Below are 21,489 nucleotides of genomic sequence, written 5' to 3'. Positions count from 1 at the left end.
CCTGGACGCGTGCGTTTCCTCTGGGGTCCTCCTCGTCCCCTCCCACCCCTCTGGGTGTTTGCACAGATGCGTACCTTCCCGGGTCCCTGTAGCTGACACATGAGTTACTAAAGGAAGCAGGAAGGCGTTTGCATTATTTTAGATTTCAAATTTGGATTTAAAAAGCCTTTTAGAATTCCAGGTGATTAAAAAATAATCTACTCATTGAATGAGATCAAACCATCTCCTTCATGTGTTGGTCTCTGGAGTTTGTACCACACTTTCTAAAAAAATATATTTTTACTGATTTCAAAGATGAAGGGAGAGGGAGAGAGAGAGAGAAACCACAACGATGAGAGAGCATCATGGATCAGCTGCCTCCTGCACGCCCCCCACTGGGGATGGAGCCCACAACCCGGGCCTGAGCCCTTGGCCAGGAATCGAACCCTGACCTGGTTCGTAGGTCGATGCTCAGCCACTGAGCCACGCGGCCGGGCTGTGCGCTGTGTTGCTTTGCTGACTCAGCTGGTGCTGACCCTCCCGGGCAAGTAGACACTTCTCTGCTGGGTTCTGCTCGTGCGGACCTTTCCCCGGAGATGCATGTGCGAGAGGGCGGCAGGCCCCAGCTGCTGTGGAGTGGGGAGGAGGCCCCTAGGCCAGGAGGCCCATCTGACCAGCCCGCCACCCCAACAGGGTCTCCCCCCTCGGTGAGCACTTTATGGCCTCATGATGTTTTTAGGGGAAAAATCCAGAATCAAACTTTTAGGCAAACGTCTTCATTTCTTTAATGACTAAACCTTTCACATTTCTTTAAGTAATCTCCCCTGCCATGGTGCACAGCAAAGAGGAATGCAGATCTAAGGAGAGGGCTGAGCCGGAGAGCCCCATGCTCCTCGGGCGGGGGAGAGAGGGTGGGGGGGCGTGCTCAGGCACCCCTGCCTGGGCTGTGGTCTCCGATGGAGGGCACCCAGCCAGCCTGCAGGTGCTCAGTGGCTTCTTTAGAGCTCGGCTGCCCAGGCCACGGGCGAGAGGCTCCTTCGCAGGCGCTTGGCCTCCAAGCGTGGAGAACGCCCCGTGCTCTGCGTGTGCTGTGACGACACGGTAGCCAGCGTTGATCGCTCGCTTAGCGTGTGCCCGGCACGATCCCAAGTGGTTTTACGTGAACTAACCTAATCTCTACAAGCCTGTGAGGTGGGCAGTGAAGTCCCCACTGGGGAGTGAGGGGCTCGCTCCTGGGCACACAGCAGTGGGCAGCGAGGTGCTGGCTCTCGGAGCCCTTTCCTTTTCCTCTAGAAACTGTGGTTGCATATGACGTGCAGTGTGCTGTCTCGCCTGGTTTTCATGTGCGCTCATGGCGTGAACTACATGAACGCAGTTCTGCCACCACCACCATCTGCCCACACAAGTCTCTCCGCCGTGCAGGGCTCAAAGTCCGCTCCCACCACCGGCGCCCCACCCCCCGCCCTGGCGCCACCTTCCCACCTGCTGTTTACAATGGGCTCTTAACTTGGGGCCTGGCAGCCTGCGCACACTTCATTGACCTGCTTTTTCTGTGCCACGTACACTGTGCTTTTCTCTTTCCTGCTTTATGATCGACGTGCGTGTGTGTGTGTGTGCGTGTGCGTGTGTGTGTGTGTGCGCACCCGTTTCTATGGTGCGAGGCTAGCTTCCCCGTCCTGTCCTTGCTCCAGGTGGAAAGTGTTAGGTTTGAAATGATCTCTGGTTTGACCCCTGGGTGGAAGGCCAGTAGGTGTTCACAGTAGGGAACTTGGAGGATACAGGAAAGCGTGAAGAAGACAGTTACGGTGACTCTTCCGCTACCTCCTAGAGACAGCGGCTGTGAGCTTGGTGCTGTGACCTAGTACTTGTTTTCATGTCTGTAAATAATGTGTTTATAAAGTTAGACTATGTTTGGAGCATGTGGCTTTGTAACCTACTTGTTTCCCATCTCGCCAGGGGAGCTGCTGTGAATCATTAAACAGGAGGTTTGGAATTCAAGGAGCTTGCCTCCCGGGACGGGCAGGAGAGCGCAGCGCTGTGCTGAGTGCTGAGTGCTGAGTGCCTGGCTGGGAACAGCTCTGTGGCCCTGGGAGCCCACAGGAGCGGCCGGGGGTGGGGGGGGGGGGCTGGCAGTGTGCTCCCCCAGGTGGGGGTGCAGTGGGTGAGGCAGGGATGGCTCCCTCCAGGAATGTTGTCAGTCACTGTGTAGTTCCTTAGCAAGAGGACCTGCTGACACCACGGCCTCTCAGCAGGTACAGTCGAAGGCGCGAGCAGGCGGCGCAGGCAGCAGGCCAGCAGGAGCGCGGGCAGAGATGGTTCCTTGCGATAGCGTTTGTTTCCTTTGGCTGTAACCCAGCCCTGGGATCGCTGGATCCTGTGGTGGTTCCGGTTTTATCTTTCCGAGGAGCCTGCATACTGTCGCCCGCCGGCGGCGCAGTCCCCACCATTGCTCTCGGCAGGCTGAGCTGCCGCAGGCCTGGTCCTGGGACAGTTCATGGCACTGAGCGAGTGGTGGTTCCTCCTGGACCCCGGGTCTAGTTCTGTGAAGGTCGTGTTGTCTTTAATTGTGCCGGTCGGTAAAAACGGGAATGTTTTCGGGGAAAACCTCAGAGCTGGGACAGTCACTCAAATGGTCGGTCGCCTTGCAGAGGTCCCCTGACCGTCTCTAGTCCGCAGGTTCAGGAAAGACCTGACCCCCAGGAAAAGGGAAAGAGCGTAGGTGGAAAGTCGGGGAGGTACCAGAATGTTCCAGAAAACATTCCAGAACATTGCAGAGAATACCAAATTAAGTTTGTTACCTAGTGAGTTTTTTAAAGGACCTCCTGCTGCTTGCTGGCCATTTGCAGTGAACAGGCTGTAATTCAGGTCAGAGAACCCCTACCCAGTTATCGAGTTATTTGTGGACGTCGACTGTGAGTGTATAATTCTGCAGACAGAAGCGAACCTGTTCTGTAGGATGCGCAGGAGCCTCTAGTCCCTGTCCGCAGCTACAGTAGATCCATGTGCGTGGAAAATCTCCATGTTGTCCCTCAAACACAGCCTGACGTTTGTTTTGGAAAATGGTTCACAACAGATGGTGGTGGGTCCTCCCGAATCCACTAGGGACGTCTCCGCTGACGGCCCGTTTCCTAGCTCCGGCCTAAAGCAGACTCTCACCGGGGAGTGGGTCTCAGGCCCCCTGGGCGGGAGCTCCCGGGCCGCCTCTACCCTGCAGCCCTGGCACAGCAGGCTCCACGCTCTGGGCGCTCGGGCAGGTTTTGGGTTGAACTGGTGTTCACTCCAGGAGGCGCTCCTGCCCGTCCCTCCCTCCCAGGCGCGTTGTGGGCTCCGTGGCACTGGCTGTGGGCTCCGTGGGCCCTGGCTGTGGGCAGCGGTGACCCTGCTCTCTCTGCAGGAGCTGTCCAAGATCACCATGCCCGTCATCTTCAACGAGCCCCTGAGCTTCCTGCAGCGACTCACCGAGTACATGGAGCACACGTACCTCATCCAGAAGGCCAGCTCACTCTCCGACCCCGCGGAGAGGATGCAGGTGGGCGGAGGCGCGCGCCCCGTAGCGGGGTGGGGTTTGTGGGGGGTGGTTAGGGAGGCCTGAGACTTCCCTGCCTCCCGCCCCCCCGAGCCCCGCCCCAAACACACGACATGGAGTCCTGTGGCCCAGCAGGCGGCTGGGGAACGTCCTGGAACAGAGGCAGCTGGTCTGGTGTCCTCTGCGTCCTTCCCACCATCCTGGTCAGAGCGCCACGGGGTGGGAGGACCCTTGAGCCCCGTGGGTAAGCAGGAGGGTCCAGGAGGGTCCAGGGCACACCCAGGGCTGCTGAGCTGTTCTGAGTCTTCATTTTATTTTATTTTTAAAAACACCATATTTTTATTGATTTCAGAGAGGAAGGGAGAGGGAGAGGGAGAAACGTCAATGAGAGGGAATCATGGACCGGCTGCCTCCTGCACGCCCTCCACTGGGGATGGAGCCCACAACCCGGGCCTGTGCCCTGACCGGGATCGAACCGTGACCTTCTGGGTCATAGGTCGTCGTTCGACCCCTGAGCCACGCCGGCCGGTCTATACATTACAGCCCGAAGCAGAATTTCAGTGCCTGACAAGGAGCAGGCGAGGCTGTTCTAACCTCCCGGTGCCCGTCCCGTCCACAGTGTGTGGCCGCGTTCGCCGTGTCCGCGGTGGCCTCGCAGTGGGAGCGCACGGGGAAGCCCTTCAACCCGCTGCTGGGAGAGACGTACGAGCTGGTGCGGTAAGATCGCTCACTGTGGATTTGCACGATTTGTATAACTTTTAAAGTGAAACGAGAAAAATACATATTCTGAGCATCACCGACGATCTTGTGTGACCAGAGCAAGTTAACAGTTTGGACGTTTGTTTCTGTGATACTTACTATTTTAGGGACGATGCCAAACACATTGAAACCTTGCACAGCAGACATTATAACATGCGGTTGTGGGGATGTCACCATTCCTGTTCTTATGTGGATCGTAAGACGGGATTGGGGTTTATAATCATATGAAATGTCTTTGTATAAAGGTGTCCAGTTGGCGTAAAGGCAGCGAGTGTGTCTGCATCGCCGTCATGTGCTGACCGCAGCCTAGTTTGTGCTTCCACGTGATTAGGGATTCACTTGGCTTTAATTTTCTGAGTGTTCCCCATTCTCTGCACAGTTCTGATCTCATGCATTCCCTGATAGTTGATAGTAGACACACTAGGCCAGCCGTGGGCAAACTACGGCCCGCGGGCCGGATCCGGCCCGTTTGAAATGAATAAAACTAAAAAAAAAAAAAAGATCGTACCCTTTTATGTAATGATGTTTACTTTGAATTTATATTAGTTCACACAAACACTCCATCCATGTTGTTCCGGCCCTCCGGTCCAGTTTAAGAACCCATTGTGGCCCTCGAGTCAAAAAGTTTGCCCACCCCTGCACTAGGCCCTTCTATCTGATAGGAAAGGAACGAAACGTTTCAGGCTTCCATTGCTAATATTCTCAGTTTGTGCCACTCACTGAAATTCACGTGGGTGTTCTTTATTTTAATAAGTTTAAATGGCTGGAGTTACAGGAACAGAGGACTTAGCAGTTTGGGTGCATTTGTACAGTTTATATTAACTTGTTCTTTCATCAGGATAATAAAGAATTATTTACTTTGTTGAGTTTGTATAATATTTTTTGACTGAAATGACAGTAATGTACACAATCCATGATGAGAATTAATGACAATGTGACTTTTTCTTAATCTTTAGAGATGACCTTGGTTTCAGACTCATCTCCGAGCAGGTCAGCCACCACCCGCCCATCAGCGCCTTCCATGCCGAGGGGCTGAACAATGACTTCGTCTTCCACGGCTCCATCTACCCCAAACTCAAGTTCTGGGGCAAGAGTGTCGAAGCAGAGCCCAAAGGGACCATCACCCTGGAGCTTCTCGAGTAAGTTGGGGCCAAGCCATTTGTATATACACGTGCACACGAGTATACGCATCACACGCAAGTATACGCATCACGCACGAGTATACGCATCACGCACGAGTATATGCATCACGCAGGAGTATATATATTCACACGAGTATACACATCACGCACGAGTATATGCATCATGTGCTAGTACAGTGGGGCCTTGACTTACGAGTGTAATTCGTTCCGTGACGGAGCTCGTAACTCAAATTACTCGTATGTCAAATCTTAAAGTGAAGGAGTGAGACACGTGATGCTGGGCTGATGTTGTGGCGTTCACTGTGACGTTTGCTGCGCCAAGTAGCGGTGGGGTATCTGAAGCTGGCTCGTGACCCGAATATTAACTCGCAACTCAAAGCAAAAACTCGGCCGAGAGACGGCTCGTATTTCGAAAAACTCCTTAGTCGGGACACTCGTAAGTCAAGGCCCCACTGTATACGCATCACACATGAGTATATATATTCACATGAGCATACGCATCACGCAGGAGTATACGCATCACGCAGGAGTATATATATTCACACGAGTATACGCATCACGCGTGAGTATACACAACCTACCTGCAGGTAGAAGAACTGAGAGGCGTGGTAATGGCCATTGCCGATCGGTCTGTGTGTGTTTGAAAAGTTAGCTTGTTGTTTGGCTCTGTTGTGAGTTAGCAAGCAGTTGGCCGCTTTGTGGTGGTTCTTAGGAAACACGCTTTCTGTAGATGTGCGCTAACGCTTCGTTTAACCGTCTTTCAAACTGGACTCGCTCTGGATCGCTGATACAGCATGTGGCCATCACAGACATCCGGTCCGCGGGAAGTTCTCTGCTTTCCCATAGAAAAGACCTGACTTTCAGTTCCAGGGAAGACAGACTCCCCCTACGTGGGCCTGTCCTTCCTGCTGGCGAGGAATGACCTGGACAGTATAAATGTCCAAATGGCCCCCTGCTCTAGAGACACGAAGACTCCTCTTCTCACATAAACCAGCGCACAGATATGTACAGTATTCTATTCACCGTCACCAAAACTGGAAGCAGCCCAAATCTCTTTCAGTGAGTGAATGGAACACTACTCGGAAATAAGAAATTCACATACAGAATTCAAAATGCATCATACACCCTGAGAAGCTAATCTCAGAGGTTATTGGGACATCACCCCACTGCTAGGATGCCCTGGGCATATGTTCCGCTGGAGCCGTCGCCCTGGCCGTCGAACAGGGAACATACCGAGGTCGTAGGTTCCATCCCTGTTCAGGGCGTGCGTGGGTGGCAACCGGTCAGTTTTTCTCTCTCACATCAGTGTCTCTCCCCCCCCCCCCCCCCCCGCCAACTCCCCTTCCTCTTTCTCTCAAATCAATAAACGAATCCTCAGGTGAGGATTAAAAACAGTGGAGCTTATTCACACACGTGACCTTTTCCCTTTGATGAGCTGAGGGTATGTGCTCTGGAAAGTGCCAAATAATAGGCCTTCATTTTATTTTCTGCCTCTAATTTTATTGTTTTAATATGTTCTCACCTAACTCTTGGATGCCTTGGATGGTGATACACATCGCGTGTTTGGAGTTTGGTGGCGGTTACAGGGCTGTTTTTTCCTGAAGCTTTTGCATCCTTTTAAGAAACAAAGTGGTCAGACGACGCTGCTTTGCCGGAGCCAACACCCCGGAGCCCGCTCCCCAGAGCTCGGAGTGGCTGTCCTCAGCAGTGGCATTTGAGACAAATGCGCGTTTTAAACAAAACAGCACTTCCTGCTTATGTTTCTGGGTTTGGCTTTACTTTTGTTTTTTAGACACAATGAGGCGTATACGTGGACAAACCCGACCTGCTGTGTGCACAACATCATCGTGGGGAAGCTCTGGATCGAGCAGTACGGCAACATGGAGATCACCAACCACAAGTGAGGCCCCTCCCGTGTCACCATCGCTCTCAGTGGCTTCGTAAGAAAAGCTCTAGATAAACGCAAACAAGACTCTCACTGTTAGAGAGGAGACGTCCATTCATCCGATGAACATGGCTCATTGCTGTTTCTGATGAGTGTGAACTCGGTGACGATTGAGCTGCCCCGGCCTTGGCGCATCTTAATACAGCCGCTCGCTGTGCTTACGTTGAGTTTGTATAATTCGTGCAGAGGGTGGGGCTGGGGATATAACAGTTAGGAAGAGTGGGTTCAAAGCCTCCTTTGTGACCTTAGGCAAGCGTCGTGCGAGCTTGGCCCGTAACAGTGGGACTTCACTTCCCACGGCGCGGGGGGGGGCGGCACATCCCAGATGAAGGGGCAGAGGTGATATCTGGGAAGGCCTCTTCTGGTTTGCCGATGGCCATGCTGTATGTCTTTACCTAGCAGAGAGAGAGAGTGTGCGCGCGTATCTCTCCTGTCTCTTCTGAGGGCACTAACCCTCTTCGCAAGGGCTCCACCCTCCTGACCTAATAACCTCCAAACTCCATCTTGTCGGGGGCTAGGGCTTTAACATATGGACTTGGAGACACACAGATATTCATTCCATAGCAACAAGCCACTTACTCTTTAGGGTCGTGCTTCACTTTTCCTTGTCGTGGGCCCGGTGGCAGTGCTGCTGGGAACGTCACCATAGTCCTCATTCTCTCCTGCCTCTGCCGTGCTGAGTGGTAACCTGGGCTCCATGTCTCCTTCGTAGGACCGGGGACAAATGTGTGTTGAATTTCAAGCCATGTGGCCTTTTTGGGAAGGAATTACACAAAGTCGAAGGCTACATTCAAGATAAAAGGTAAAGTGCCCATTTAAAATGCTTGAATAGTATAGGTGTAGTTTGCTAAATAGTATTGAAATCTGCTGCCTTAACCTCAGAAAGAAGCATTTCAATACATTGAAATACCTTTCTTACAGGCAATCTGTTTCTTTAAAGACTCCTATGTAATAAAAGGCTAATATGCAAATCGACAGAATTGCAGAACAACCAGTTGCTATGACATGCACTGACCACCAGAGGACAGATGCTCAATGCAGGAGCTGTCCCCTGGTGGTCAGTGTGCTCCAGGGAGAGCGCCTCTCAGCCAGAAGCCAGGCTCATGGCTGACAAGCACAGTGGCGGTGGCTAGAGCCTATCCCGCTTCCGCGGCAGTGCTAAGGATGTCCGCCTGCTGGCTGAGGCCCTCTCCCCGAAGTGGGCCTAAGCAGGCAGTCGGACATCCCCTGAGGGCTCCCGGACTGCGAGAGGGCACAGTCCAGGCTGAGAGACCCCCCCCCCCCCCCCCAGTGCATGAATTTCGTGTACCGGGCCTCTAGTGTGATAATAAGCTTCTTTATAATAACAGTCAGGGATAGGTGAGCTCTGGTTTGATTGCTGGCTGAGTCTTACTGTCTCTCGGCAGCAAAAAGAAGCTGTGTGCCCTCTATGGGAAGTGGACTGAATGTCTGTATAGTGTCGACCCTGCCACGTTCGACGCCTTCAAAAAAAACGATAAGAAAAACACTGAAGAGAAGAAGCACAGCAAACAGGTGAGCCTCCTGGAAGGTGGTATGGGGGGGGGCATGTCTTCATCCCTTGGGGGCGCCCTGTTCCTAGGTCTCAATCTGACCTTGTCTCGATCCGGCTCACGCATATAATTTTCTCCTTGAGTCTTGTTTTAATCAACGTATAAATGAACCTTTTTAACGAACAGATGCTTGTCTCCAGGATTCTTTTTAAAACGTGTTAATCGCCAGGATTCTTTTTTGGTCACATGCTCTCGTGGTGTCTGCTGGTTTTGTGTCAGTGATCTTCTCATCATGTTCCAGTAAATACTCAACTGAGTTATTCTGCCTTAAAAAACACACAAAACTTTAAAAACATGAAAACACGAGCATGGAAGTGGTGGTGATAGTAAAGCCTTGAATGCAAACGCCACTGAGGCTGCAAACACCAAGCTCCTGAGCCTCCTGGCTTGATGGCTGTGGCTTTGCCGACGCCCGAGGCTGAGGGCCAGGCAGGAGCTGAGGAGGAGAGTCGGGCCGGCCAGGCAGGGTCCGTCCTGGGGGTGCAGTGCATAAATGGTGCGTTTTCCAATTTGCAAGTTATTCTTTAAAACGTTCTGATTCCGCTCATCTGCTGGGTCCTCCAGGTGAGCGCGTCGGAGGAGTCGGACGAGATGCCGATGCCCGATTCTGAGAGCGTGTGTGTCATCCCCGGGAGCGTCCTCCTGTGGCGGATCGCCCCCCGGCCCCCCAACTCTGCGCAGGTGAGGCTGCGCTTGCGGACACGGCCTCGCTGTCCACGTTCAGCCCCGAGGCTGCTCTTCCCGAGTGTGCAGGCCCTGCTGGCGGGATGTGGGGGGGAGGGGTCCCGACAGGCCCCGGTGTCCCTCGTGGGCTCGGGGTGCAGTTCCCGCTCACCCTGACCCTGAGAGCCAGGACTTCGTGCGGGCATCCCCGTGCCTGGCCCGGGCAGAGGTGTTGGGACGGGGGCTGGTGATTCCTTAGGAGTGACACTGGCTTCATTCAGTGAAGGGGACACAGCCTCTGGCGGTCCAGCAGGGAGTGATTTCCATGACGAATGTAGAGAGAACGTTGACGGTGCTGATAGTTCTACCTAACATGGCGGCGACACGGGGTGTCCACTCTGTGAGGCCTGCTTCCAGGTGCCTTCGGGCCGAGTGGAGACGGGCACGGTCCTTGCCTGACACAGGCGGGTCCCCGTCAGATGAGACCCGCTCTGCCGTCCGCGGGTCCCCTGGTGCCCGTGTCCTGGCACCTGCTCACGCAGCACCTGCTTCTTGCAGATGTACAACTTCACCAGCTTCGCCATGGTGCTGAACGAAATCGACAAGGACATGGAGAGCATGATTCCCAAGACGGACTGCCGGCTGCGGCCTGACATCAGGGCCATGGAGAACGGGGAAATCGGTACTGGCGGGCGGTGCCGCGGGAGCGTGGCTCCTGTGGGTGATGGTCGGGTCTCTTCCTGGCGGTTGCTAGCGTCCTTGGCACTCGGTATAACCGAGGCAGTGTCGTCCTTCCTTCTTCAGTCACACTGGCGTTCACACGCTGTTAGCTTCAGGTGCAGCATGGTGGTGAGACGTTTGTGTGACTCAGTGACCCCCCCCCACCCAGTGACACCCGCAGTGGTTACAGCATCACTGACGGCTCCTGTGCCTGCTTACATCCCTGTGAGGATTCTGCGGCTGCCAATGTGCCCATTTTCATCCCTTCACCTTTCCCCCAGCCTCTCCCCTCCCACCTGGCAACCAGCAGCCTGTTCTAACCAAAAGCGTATCTTAACCGCCAGAGAGGGAGCTGAAAAGATGATAACATTTCTATCACTTTAAAGAGCCCCTGACTATTTTGCTGTCTATTTTAGAATTAAATATCGCCTGCTAAGCCTCAAAGAGCTTTGCGCCCTTTGGCTAATGACAACTTTTCTATCTCCGGCGTTGCATTTCCTCCCGGTCATGGGGTCTCCGAAGGGGCACTTTCCCAGGGGCCTGGCTGTCACAGGGGGCGCTCCCGGCTGGTGGGCGGAGGCTGGGGCAGTGAGTGTGGGCAGCGCCCCCCCCCCCCTCACCAGGGACGCACGTGGCCAGTCTGTCCGCAGTGCCCGCGGGAGGCGTGTTCTCACTAAACTCCCTGCTGAGTTGGGGGGGGGGGGGGCGCACAGTGTTTCTGAGAGTCGTTGGGATCCGCCAGGAAGGAATGGAGGCGCTCCGAGGTCTCGGTGAGAATGTAGAAAAGTCCGCGTGTGGCGTCTCTCCGCCAGCTTCTCACAAGGCGATGTCACTCCGGTGGCCTCAGCCCAGCGGTTCCTCCTGGGGAAGGCGCTGTCTCAGGCCCGGCTGCGCCTCCTCCGACCTGGGCACGGGTCCCAGGGTCCCAGGTTCACCGACAGCGGCTGGGGGTGCGTCTGAAGCGGGAGCTCGTGCTCACCCCGGGGATGCGCTTCTCGCCGCCCCGTAAGCGGTCCCGTCCGTGTTCGTTTCAGATCTCGCCAGTGAAGAGAAGAAACGCCTGGAGGAGAAGCAGAGAGCCGCGCGCAAGAACAGGTCCAGGTCGGAGGAGGACTGGAGGACCAGGTGCCTGGGAGCTGGGAGCTGGGCTGGGGGCGGGGCCACCGTGGGGCGGGGCCACGGCGGGGCGGGGTCTGCCGTGGGGGCGGGGTCTGCCGTGGGGGCGGTCTCTGCTGTGGGGCGGGGCCACGGCGGGGCGGGGTCTGCTGTGGGGCGGGGCCACAGCGGGGCGGTCTCTGCCGTGGGGCGGGGCCACAGCGGGGCGGTCTCTGCCGTGGGGCGGGGCCACAGCGGGGCGGTCTCTGCCGTGGGGCGGGGCCACAGCGGGGCAGGGTCTGCCGTGGGGGCGGGGCCACGACGGGGCGGGGTCTTCCGTGGGGCGGGGCCACGACGGGGCGGGGTCTTCCGTGGGGCGGGGCCACGACGGGGCGGGGTCTGCGTGGGGGTCTTGGCTGCCCGGGGGGCGCAGGTGTGGGCCGTGGGGAACAGCAGAGCACAGTCAGGTGGGCCCCCCGGGCGGCTCCTGGGCCTGAGAGGGGTTCTCTGCTCCAAGCCCTCGCGCCGCCAAGAGAAGGGCTGTTTCAGGAAGTTGAAGTGTCAATGTGCCCGCTGTCGGGCCAGGAAAATGCCAGTTAAGGGGAGCCTCCCAGCAGGGCCCAGGGAGGGAGGGAAGCCGCGCAGGCCCCGGCCTGCACACATCTCAGCCGCCTGCTCCCCTGTGCCGGTGTCAGGGACGGTAGACAGGTCTCTCCTCTTCCAGACACGAGGGACTGGGCGTGTATGGACAGGATTTGCGTAAAGGACACTGGACTCCACTCAGAAGTAGAAAGTGGACAATAAATTTCTGAGTTTTGAAAGTGATTTTTTAAGACTCAGGAGCTGAACGGAAGCCTAACCCTTTGCATCAGACCATCCACCCCAAAGTCCAAGTCCACGTCCCTCTCCAGTGCAGAGTCAGGCACCCCCCCCCCCCCCCCCCCCCCCAACAAGCGGCCGGGAGGCCTGCAGGCCTGACATGGTCTTTAGAGAAAACATCCTTTGCTACCGAGCCCACCACTTTGCGAAATGTCTCTCCAACTTCCTCCTCCCCGCTCCATACGCTCCGTATGGCAGAATGTGGCGCTGGCCGGTGGGTGTTTGAAGTTCCTTGTCGCTTCCTGACTCGGACCTGCCAGCTTCTCTGTTGTCGGCTCTGCAGGCCCGACTACAAGTGCTGCTGCTGCTGCTCCGGTTTTGAGACCCAAAGAGCATAACTGTGTGCTTCACACTAGGCATCAGTTCTGTGACCGACCAAGTCACGGGCCCTTAATGTGTACCTAGTTGGTTACCAACGTCTGAATGATAGACATTCTGATCGTCTACAGGAGGCTTTTCCATTTTCTAATTAGGGAAAAGCCCGCAGAGCTAAATAATGTATGTGATATTATTCTAGAACATTCGGTCTAATGGGCATTTACTAAATGATCCTTCAAGGAGTTGGCCTGGCCTCAAGTGGTTTTTCTCAGGGTTTTTAATGCTTCTGTAGTAATAGGAACATTTGGGACTTAGCAAACAAATCAAACCTCACTTTTTAAAAAAATACATATTTTTATTGATTTCAGAGAGGAAGGGAGAGGGAGAGAGAAACATCAATGATGAGAATCACTAATCGGCTGCCTCCACGTCCCGCACTGGGGATCAATCTGACAATCCCGGCATGTGCCCTGACCAGGAATCAAACCCTGACCTCCTGGTTCATAGATTGTTACTTAACCATTGAGCCACACCAGCTGGGCTCACCTCACTTTTAATCTCTAAATATTTCATCACTAAATATTATTAGAAGTGATTTATTTGGAGAGAATAGCAAAGGCAGTTAAGACTATGTTCCTAAGTGTGAAAACGAAATCTTAGTTAGAAGACGTTGCACTCAGCTGAACCTCTGGGCAAGTAGGTCTGCACTCCCGTCACCGAGAGGAAGCTGGGGCCCTGGGAAAGGGGCCACCGGGTCTTTAAAGGGCAAGACAAGGACTAGAGCAGATTAGAAGACAGGTTAGGCTGCTAGAGGCTGGTATGCAGCCCCCGTCCATGTCAGCATGGAGAAGGTGGACACCCAGGGAGATGTGGGTAAGATAGCCTCCAGTGAACTACGTGTAGTGTGATATGTTTGAAAAGTCACGGTCTTTAAAATCAAACTCAACTTTGATATCAGCTATTAGCTTGGACGAGTTATTCATCTCCTCCAACATCCAGCTCTTTTTTTCAATGGAGCTTTAAGGGTTTTTTTGGGGGGGGGGAGGGGGACATTTACTCTGAACTGTGCAAAGACATTACTGCAGTTAAGTCGTGAAAGTTCATTTTATCCCAATTCCCTATTTCTAATTGCTTTTAAAAGAAGGTCTTCTAGTGGAGTCCTTTGCCTACTTCCCCATGTAATCTCTGTCCTTCTGTCCAATACAAGCAGCTGGCTGATGGTGGGGGACAGAGCAGACTTTTGTGGGTGACCTGCGGCTCTCCCAGCTGCCAGCAGGATTGGGGTAAATGCTCATATAGGATTCCACCCTGTCTCTGCTGAACTGGCTCAAGTAGTGACAGGCAGCGCGGACCCATCGATTGTCCGGTTACAATATAAATGAAGAAAATAACTCCTAATTTCCAATTGCTTCTAAAAGAAGGACTTCTAGTGGAAGGTAGTGGGCCTAGAGGATGAACAGTTAGACAAAAACATTGGTTCTAACAACCCTTCGAGACAGGAGATCCTAATTCTGCTAAGCAACTTGGCTAAGTGCTGTGGGGAACCTGCAAGCCCTTTGCTGGTCTCAGTACACGTTTGGATCTACATATGTGCTCCCAGGGGACGGCACCTCACACCTTCCTGTGAACGGCTGCTCAGGGAGGTCCTGGGAGGTCCTGGGGCTGCCAGGCCCCTAAACCTTGGCCTCTCTCTCCACAGGTGGTTCCATCAAGGCCCCAACCCCCACAACGGGGCCCAGGACTGGCTCTACTCCGGCAGCTACTGGGACAGAAACTACTCGAACTTGCCTGACATTTACTAAAGTGCAGACAAGTCGGGGCGTTGGGCTAATCCACAAATCCGTCTTAAACCTGTGTTTTTAAATGTTTTTCTTTGGTTTCTACTCATCTTTAAAAAAATAAAAATAAATAAAAACCCCGCTCATCACTTGCATTTCACCCCCAAAAAATAGGGCACAAGGTGACCCCGGTGATGGGAGCCTCCCAGAAAATGGGTCCTTTTGCTGCTGAAGGTGCTGAGTGGTGCGCTGTTGTGCACAGAGGGCAGAGGAACTGCGGGCGGGGTGCTTTCCGCGGCTTCGCCGGCTCCGGAAGGCGGATACTTGAATGTAACTTCAGCTTTATGAAATTATATACCTACATGTAACTTAGCTTTATAAAATTACAGAGTTATTTTGGCTACTTTATGCTGTCGGGCTTGAATGTTTTAGATGTGACTTCGAGAGGCATTGACCTCTCCTTACACTGCTGGCCACTCAGGTGCAGAGAGAGAGCTTGGGGAAGAGGCCGGTCCATCGGCCCCCCAGCCCCTCCCTCCACACAGGCCGGGCCTGGGGAGCCACCGGGCGGCTCTGCCTTGAGAATTCTAATGAACGGACTGAAAGGCCTTTCGTTTGCTTCTTGCAGTGCTGTTTACTTTTACAATTCTGTAACCAGCCGCTAGGATTAGGAAGTGTTTAATTGTCCATGTTCAAATTGAAAATATGTATGAACTCTAGCACTTCACAGACATGCCCTAGAAATAGAGTTTAATCACCGTTATGACATAATGACTCCGGGAAGTTCAGCTGCATCGACCTGTGGACCGGCCTGTGCGCCCAGGTCTGCGGGGCCCCGTGCGCCGGGGCCCAGGGAGACGCTGCCCAGGAGCCTGGCCCTGAGTCGGGCGTGTTCATCCTGCATTTACCCCCGGGCCCAGCGGCTACTCCGGGCCTCGGTGGCTGCAGTAAATTATTCTCGTTGCTGTCTTGACGTTAACAAGTGTTATGACGAAATAATCTACCTGATGCAAAATAAAGGCTTTAGAGCGTCCCGAAAGCGTGATTTCTTTCGTTAAACTGTCGGATGTGCTCACATTGCCAGCTCCGTGTGACCCGAAGTGACCACGAAGGTCCTTTTACTGCCCGGCCGGCCGGGCGGCTCCGGGGTTGAGCCAGGAGGTCGGGGTTCGATTCCCATCCGGGCTCCGGGCATGGCTCATCCCCAGCGCGGGGCGCCCAGGAGGCAGCGGGTCCCGGACCCTCACCCTGTGGGTTGCTCCCTCCCCTGTCCCCGCCCCCCCCCCCCCCCCCCGCCTCCCCCGCTCTGAAATCGGCAGGAACGGGTGCTGTTTGGAGACCCAGACACGGTGCGCCGGGGGGAGCGCCCGGGGACCCAAAGGAAAGCGGGGGGAGGGCGCCCCAAATCGGGAAGACGCCCCCACACCCCGCTGTCTGGCGCGGGGCGAGTCGGCCCGGGAAGCGGTCCTGCCCCGACCGGAAGCGGCGGGAAGCCGAGCCCCGTCCTTCCCGGCCCCGGCCCCGGCCCCGCTGGGTCGGCCACGTGGGCAGCGGAGCGCGGCGGCGGCGGCTCCCGGAAGCGCGGAGGGTCCCGCTGGCCGCTCGGGACGGACGGGCGGGGGAGGAGGAGGGGGAGGGGGGCGGCCGCGGACCCGGGGGTACCCCGACCACTGGGAACCGGCCCGCAACCCGGAAGCAGATGCGGCTGCGGTTCCGGTCGGGCCCCCGCACCGGCTCCGCGCTCTGCCCGCGCTCGCTCTGCGCCCCGGACCCGGACCCGGACCCGGACTCGGACCCGGACCCGCTGTGGCCGATGGCGGAGGGGGACGCCGGCAGCGACCAGAGGCAGGTGAGCGGGGGCGCCCCGGGCCCCTCCCGCTCCCCGGTCCCTCCCAGCCTCACCCGCGACCCGGCCGCCCCCGCGGTTCTGCGTCCCTTCCCGTCGCCGCCGGGTCACCTGGACGAGCCGCCGAGCAGCCTGTTTGGGCCCCGGGAGACGGACAGGACCATCCTGGCGCCCCGGCCCCCCCTCCCACCCCCCGCGCGGTGACTCCCGTCCTTCCCCGAACCCGGGGCCCGGGGGTGGGGGTGGGGGTGGGGGTGGGGTGTGTCTCCGAACCGGTTTTTTAAAATTAAATCTTTATTGTTCAGATTATTACATTGGTTTCTCTCTTTTCCCCCCATAGCTCCCCTCCTCCCAGTTCCCACCCCACCCTCCGCCCTCACTCCTCACCCACTGTCCTCATCCATAGGTGCACGATTTTTGTCCAGTCTCTTCCCGAATCTCCCATTCTCCTTTCCCCCCAAGAATAGTCAGTCCATTCCCTTTCTATGTCCCTGATTCATTATAATCACCAGTTCATTCTGTTCATCAGGTTATTTATTCACTTGATTTTTAGATTCACTTGTTGATAGGTATGTATTTGCTGTTCATAATTTTTTATCTTTACCTTTTCCTTCTTCTTCCTCTTCTTAAAGGATACCTTTCAGCATTTCATATAATACTGGTTTGGTGGTGATGAACTCCTTTAGCTTTTCCTTGTCTGAGAAGCTCTTTATCTGACCTTCAATTCTGAATGATAGCTTTGCTGGATAAAGTACTCTTGGTTGTAGGTTCTTGGTATTCATCACTTTGAATATTTCTTGCCATTCCCTTCTGGCCTGCAAAGTTTCTGTTGAGAAATCAGCTGACAGTCGTATGGGTATTCTCTTGTAGGTAATTGAGTTTCTTTCTCTTGCTGCTTTTAAGATTCTCTCTTTGTCTTTTGCTCTTGGCATTTTAATGATGATGTGTCTTGGTGTGGTCCTCTTTGGATTCCTTTTGTTTGGGGTTCTCTGCGCTTCCTGGACTTGGAAGTCTATTCCTTTCACCAAGTAGGGGAAGTTTTCTGTCATTATTTCTTCAAATAGGTTTTCAATATCTTGCTCTCTCTCTTCTTCTGGCACCCCTATAATTCGGATGTTGGTACGCTTGAAGCTGTCCCAGAGGCTCCTTACACTACCTTCATATTTTTGGATTCTTTTTTCTTTTCCGGTTGGGTGTTTTTTGCTTCTTCGTATTTCAAATCTTTGACTTGATTCTTGCGATCCTCTAGTCCAGTGGTTCTCAACCTTCTGGCCCTTTAAATACAGTTCCTCATGTTGTGACCCAACCATAAAATCATTTTCGTTGCTACTTCATAACTGTAATGTTGCTACTGTTATGAATCGTCATGTAAATATCTGATATGCAGGATGGTCTTAGGCGACCCCTGTGAAAGGGTCATTCGACTGCCAAAGGGGTCGCGACCCACAGGTTGAGGACCGCTGCTCTAGTCTGCTGTTGGGACTCTGTATAATATTCTTTATTTCAGTCAGTGTATGCTTAATTTCTAGTTGGTCCTTTTTCATATCCTCGAGGGTCTCACTAGATTTCTTGAGGGTCTCACTAAATTTATTGGTTGTTTTTAGAAAGTCCTTGAAAAACCTTAAAAGTGTGGTTTTGAACTCTATATCCAGTAGTTTGCTTTCCTCCATTTCTGTCACTTGTGTCCTGTTTCTTTGTCTCCGCATTTTTTATGCTTCGCTGTGTCGAAGAGTGACTTTGTGTGCTAGGTGTCCTATAGGACCCAGTGGCTCAGCCTCCCCAATTACCTGAGGTGGACACTCTTGGTGCACCCCCTTGTGGGCTTTGTGCACAGTCTTGTTGTAGTTAAGCCTTGATTGTTGTAGGTAACACTGGGAGGAATTGACCTCCAGGCCAATTGGCTGTGAGAATCAGCTGTGTCTGCAGTGGGAGAACTTTTGAGCTGGAGACACCCCTCTGGGGAAAGACTTGCTTCAGTGGGGCTTTGGTGCTCACTGAGTCTGCCCCCTGAGTGTGTCCCTTATGGATCTGAGGAGTTGTAATCTGGATGGTCCCACTCTGACCACTAGGTACACTGGCTCTTGGATCTAAGGAGGTGCTAATTTAGCCTCTGCCTGAGGCTACCCAGCAGGAGCTATGGAGAGATCTTCAGATTCCTCTTCCTTGCTTGGGGTTTGGAGGTGCCCCAATGAGGCCCAGCTGTGAAGCAATGCAAGCTGCTGTGGGGCCTTGGGCCTTCTTTTGGATATTCTGGGTCTCTCTGACCCAGCTGCAGTTAGTTAGGTAATTTTCAGATTGCAAAGGGCTAAGCCTTTCATATGCAAAAGCCTCTGCTCACAGCTTGGGTGGGGCGGGGTCTCAGGGAATCAAAGGGTGGAGCAAGCAGTTATGGCTGATCCTCAGCCCTGCCCTAAGGGGCCCCGCGTCTCAGTGTCCCGGTAATCGCTGCAAGCACCTCTGAGAGAAAGCTGCCCTCGAGTTCCAACCACTGCCAGACAGTCCAGTTTCTCCTGTATGAGTCCGGGTCCCCGGAGACTCGCCCGGAACTGGAGTTCAGAGCAGTCGGGGACTTGTGTCTCCCTCCCGATTGAAAAAGACAGCCACGTCCTCAGTTGCCAGCTTTTTCCACGTGTGCCTCCATACCTCTGCACTTTACTTCCACACCGCACTTCCTCTGAGTCTCAGTGTGCTTTTCTCTTTCCTTCTAGTTGTTGAATTTCCACTCGGCCAGCCTTCCTGTGGTTCTGGATGATGTCTGTTTTGTCTTTTAGTTGTATTTTTGAAGTGGTTGTGCGAGGCAGCAATTTCTGGTGTTTACCTATGCCACCATCTTGGTTTCTCCTCTGAACCGTTTTGATCCCCCCCCCCCCCCCCCCCCCCCCCGGTTCCTGCCCAAATCCAATCTGGAAAATGGAAAACGGCGGGAGGAGGCGAGCTCCAGGGGAAGGGCTCCTGCTGACCATGGGAAGGGCCCAGGGTGCGGATCCTCCCTCCTGCCCGAGGGTGGGGGTGCACTTAGGCCCCGGGGTGGCCACCGCTCGGCTTGGAGCAGTCACGTGGCCCCTGACCCCCGACCCGTCAGGCCCCCCCGAGGGGAAGGCGGACCAGCCATCAAGAACGGTCATCAGTGTCCACGCGCCACCCTCACCCCAACCCACACCCTCACCCACACCCACACCCACACCCACACCACACCCCCACCTCCACCCCCACCCACACCCTCACCCACACCCTCACCCACACCACCCCCCCACCCCCACCCCAACCCACACCCTCACCCACACCCTCACCCACACCCACACCACACCCCCCACCCCCACCCCCACCCACACCCTCACCCACACCCTCACCCACACCCACACCCACACCACACCCCCACCCCCACCCCCACCCACACCCACACCCTCACCCTCACCCTCACCCACACCCACACCCACACCACCCCCCCACCCCCACCCACACCCTCACCCCCACCCCCACCCACATCCTCACCCTCACCCACACCCCCACCCCCACCCTCAACCTCACCTTCACCCTCACCCACACCCCCATCCACACCCTCACCCACACCCTCATCCACACTCGCACTGTTTTGTTTTTTTAAAAATATATTTTGTTTATTGTTGATCGTGTGACAGACGTCAGGCTGGTCCCGTTGAAGGCAGATGCCTTACACACCAACCGGGGAGGCGGGGTTCCAGCCTTAGGGCGTCTGGTTTGTTAGCCCCCCTTCCCCACTTCTCGCAGAATGAGGAGATCGAGGCGATGGCGGCCATCTACGGCGAGGAGTGGTGTGTCATTGACGACGGCGCCAAGATCTTCTGTATCAGGATCAGTGATGACATAGACGACCCCAAGTGGACGCTCTGCCTGCAGGTACCCCTTCTTTTCCTCCCCCCCCCCGCAGCCGCGCTGTTGACTCCAGGACCCACTGCTGTCGGGTCTCCCAGTGACCCTGCTTGTGCGACTTCTTTGAATTGTCTTTTTGTTGTTGGGTTTTGCTAACCATCGATGATCTAAACCTGTGAGTCATCACATCTCAGCTCGCGCTAAAGTCGTGCTTTGATGGATGGTCCCAGCTTTCTCTCAATGATCTAAGTCACGTGAGTGTCCTCCACGCGCCCTGCGCTGCGTGTCACGCCTCCTGCCGTTTGGTGGGCAAGTGGAGCTGGGAGAGAGCTGACGGTTAGGAGGAGGTTGGTGACTCGGCGGTTCCCAGCCTCGGCCCTCGTTTCTGTACCAACAGCCAGTGTGGTCAGGATAGATCAGCGAACCGATCGGCCTGGCTTCTGTCTTAGTGCTTGTCCTGTGATTGCTGCCTGTACGTAGCCACGTAAGAGATGCCAAGTTGAGTTTTGTCGGTACAGTGGGGCCTTGACTTACGAGTGTCCCGACTAACGAGTTTTTCGAGATACGAGCCGTCTCTCGGCCGATTTTTTGCTTTGAGTTGCGAGCTAAAATTCGGGTTACGAGCCAGCTTCAGATACCCCACCACTAGTTGGCGCAGCGAACGTCACAACATCAGCCCAGCATCACGTGTCTCACTCGTTCACAATTGATTTGACATATGAGTAATTTGAGTTACGAGCTCCGTCACGGAACGAATTAAACTCGTAAGTCAAGGCCCCACTGTATTTGTTTTTGTAATAATACATTTTGCAAAGAGATCTGTGTGCTTCTCTAAGTGTTAGCTGATAATTAACAGGCTATAATAGCATTAAATGTTCTTTTAGCATTTCTTCAGAAAAAAATCTCCGGAGCGTGTTATAATGCCACTCCATTCACTTAGGGTTACGGTAACGACCCTATTTCAGTTTTTCTTTGCTTTCATCTTTATTTTCTAACTTTTGTTGCGTTTAAACTTTCTCTGCAAATAGTAAATTCCTTGTTAAAAATTCGGCCTCATCGTTGGCAACGTCTTTAAAGTAGAAGCATGAACACGAGGCGGGAAGTCTCTCGGACTTCGCCAAACAGTGTTTTGGTTTTGGGATCTGTCTGGTGACTGGCTTTAAAACGACACCCCTTTGAGCCACGACAGGTAAGCATTTGTGTTTAAACTGCTCCGCAGGTGATGCTGCCGGACGGGTACCCGGGCACCGCGCCCCCCGTGTACCAGCTGAAGTAAGCTCTGTTTCTGTTTCTGGCTTTTTCAGTTGTTGTATCGTTTTTGCTTTAATGTCTCGGAGTCAGCATAGTTTTATTTTACTTTGAACAATTGCTTTGTTAGTTTATTTGGTCACTAGATTCCACCTGTAGTACAATCACGTG

The 21,489-nt window shown here is 54.4% G+C and overlaps 2 protein-coding genes across 6 annotated transcripts in view; both read left to right on the top strand.

Annotated features, from left to right (window-relative positions):
• The window catches only part of OSBPL1A (oxysterol binding protein like 1A), a 113,148-nt gene extending 97,740 nt beyond the window's left edge, over positions 1-15,408 (top strand). For all 4 annotated transcript variants that reach the window (XM_070421266.1, XM_070421267.1, XM_070421269.1 and 1 more), the window contains 10 exons: positions 3,374-3,508; positions 4,125-4,222; positions 5,221-5,403; positions 7,199-7,306; positions 8,064-8,153; positions 8,758-8,884; positions 9,487-9,603; positions 10,144-10,267; positions 11,340-11,430; positions 14,297-15,408. In XM_070421266.1, coding sequence (XP_070277367.1) covers positions 3,374-3,508; positions 4,125-4,222; positions 5,221-5,403; positions 7,199-7,306; positions 8,064-8,153; positions 8,758-8,884; positions 9,487-9,603; positions 10,144-10,267; positions 11,340-11,430; positions 14,297-14,399 — 1,176 coding nt within the window. In that variant the 3' untranslated portion in view covers positions 14,400-15,408. The remainder of the gene's footprint in view (positions 1-3,373; positions 3,509-4,124; positions 4,223-5,220; positions 5,404-7,198; positions 7,307-8,063; positions 8,154-8,757; positions 8,885-9,486; positions 9,604-10,143; positions 10,268-11,339; positions 11,431-14,296) is intronic.
• A 450-nt stretch (positions 15,409-15,858) lies between these two features.
• IMPACT (impact RWD domain protein) overlaps positions 15,859-21,489 on the top strand; it is a 28,235-nt gene continuing 22,604 nt past the window's right edge. Inside the window, exons 1-3 of one of the 2 annotated variants that reach the window (XM_070421264.1) lie at positions 15,859-16,224; positions 19,969-20,097; positions 21,290-21,342. In XM_070421264.1, the coding sequence (XP_070277365.1) occupies positions 16,075-16,224; positions 19,969-20,097; positions 21,290-21,342 (332 nt within the window). In that variant the 5' untranslated portion in view covers positions 15,859-16,074. The remainder of the gene's footprint in view (positions 16,225-19,968; positions 20,098-21,289; positions 21,343-21,489) is intronic. The other variant, XM_070421265.1, reaches the window with a different exon arrangement.

This window comes from Myotis yumanensis, unplaced genomic scaffold (assembly GCF_028538775.1).
Source record: "Myotis yumanensis isolate MYYU_CA2020_CCGP unplaced genomic scaffold, mMyoYum1.0.hap1 SCAF_7, whole genome shotgun sequence".
NCBI classification, from domain to species: Eukaryota; Metazoa; Chordata; class Mammalia; order Chiroptera; family Vespertilionidae; genus Myotis; species Myotis yumanensis.
The sequence above is the reverse complement of the archived record's forward strand: the minus strand, read 5'-3'. Positions and strand labels throughout refer to the sequence as shown.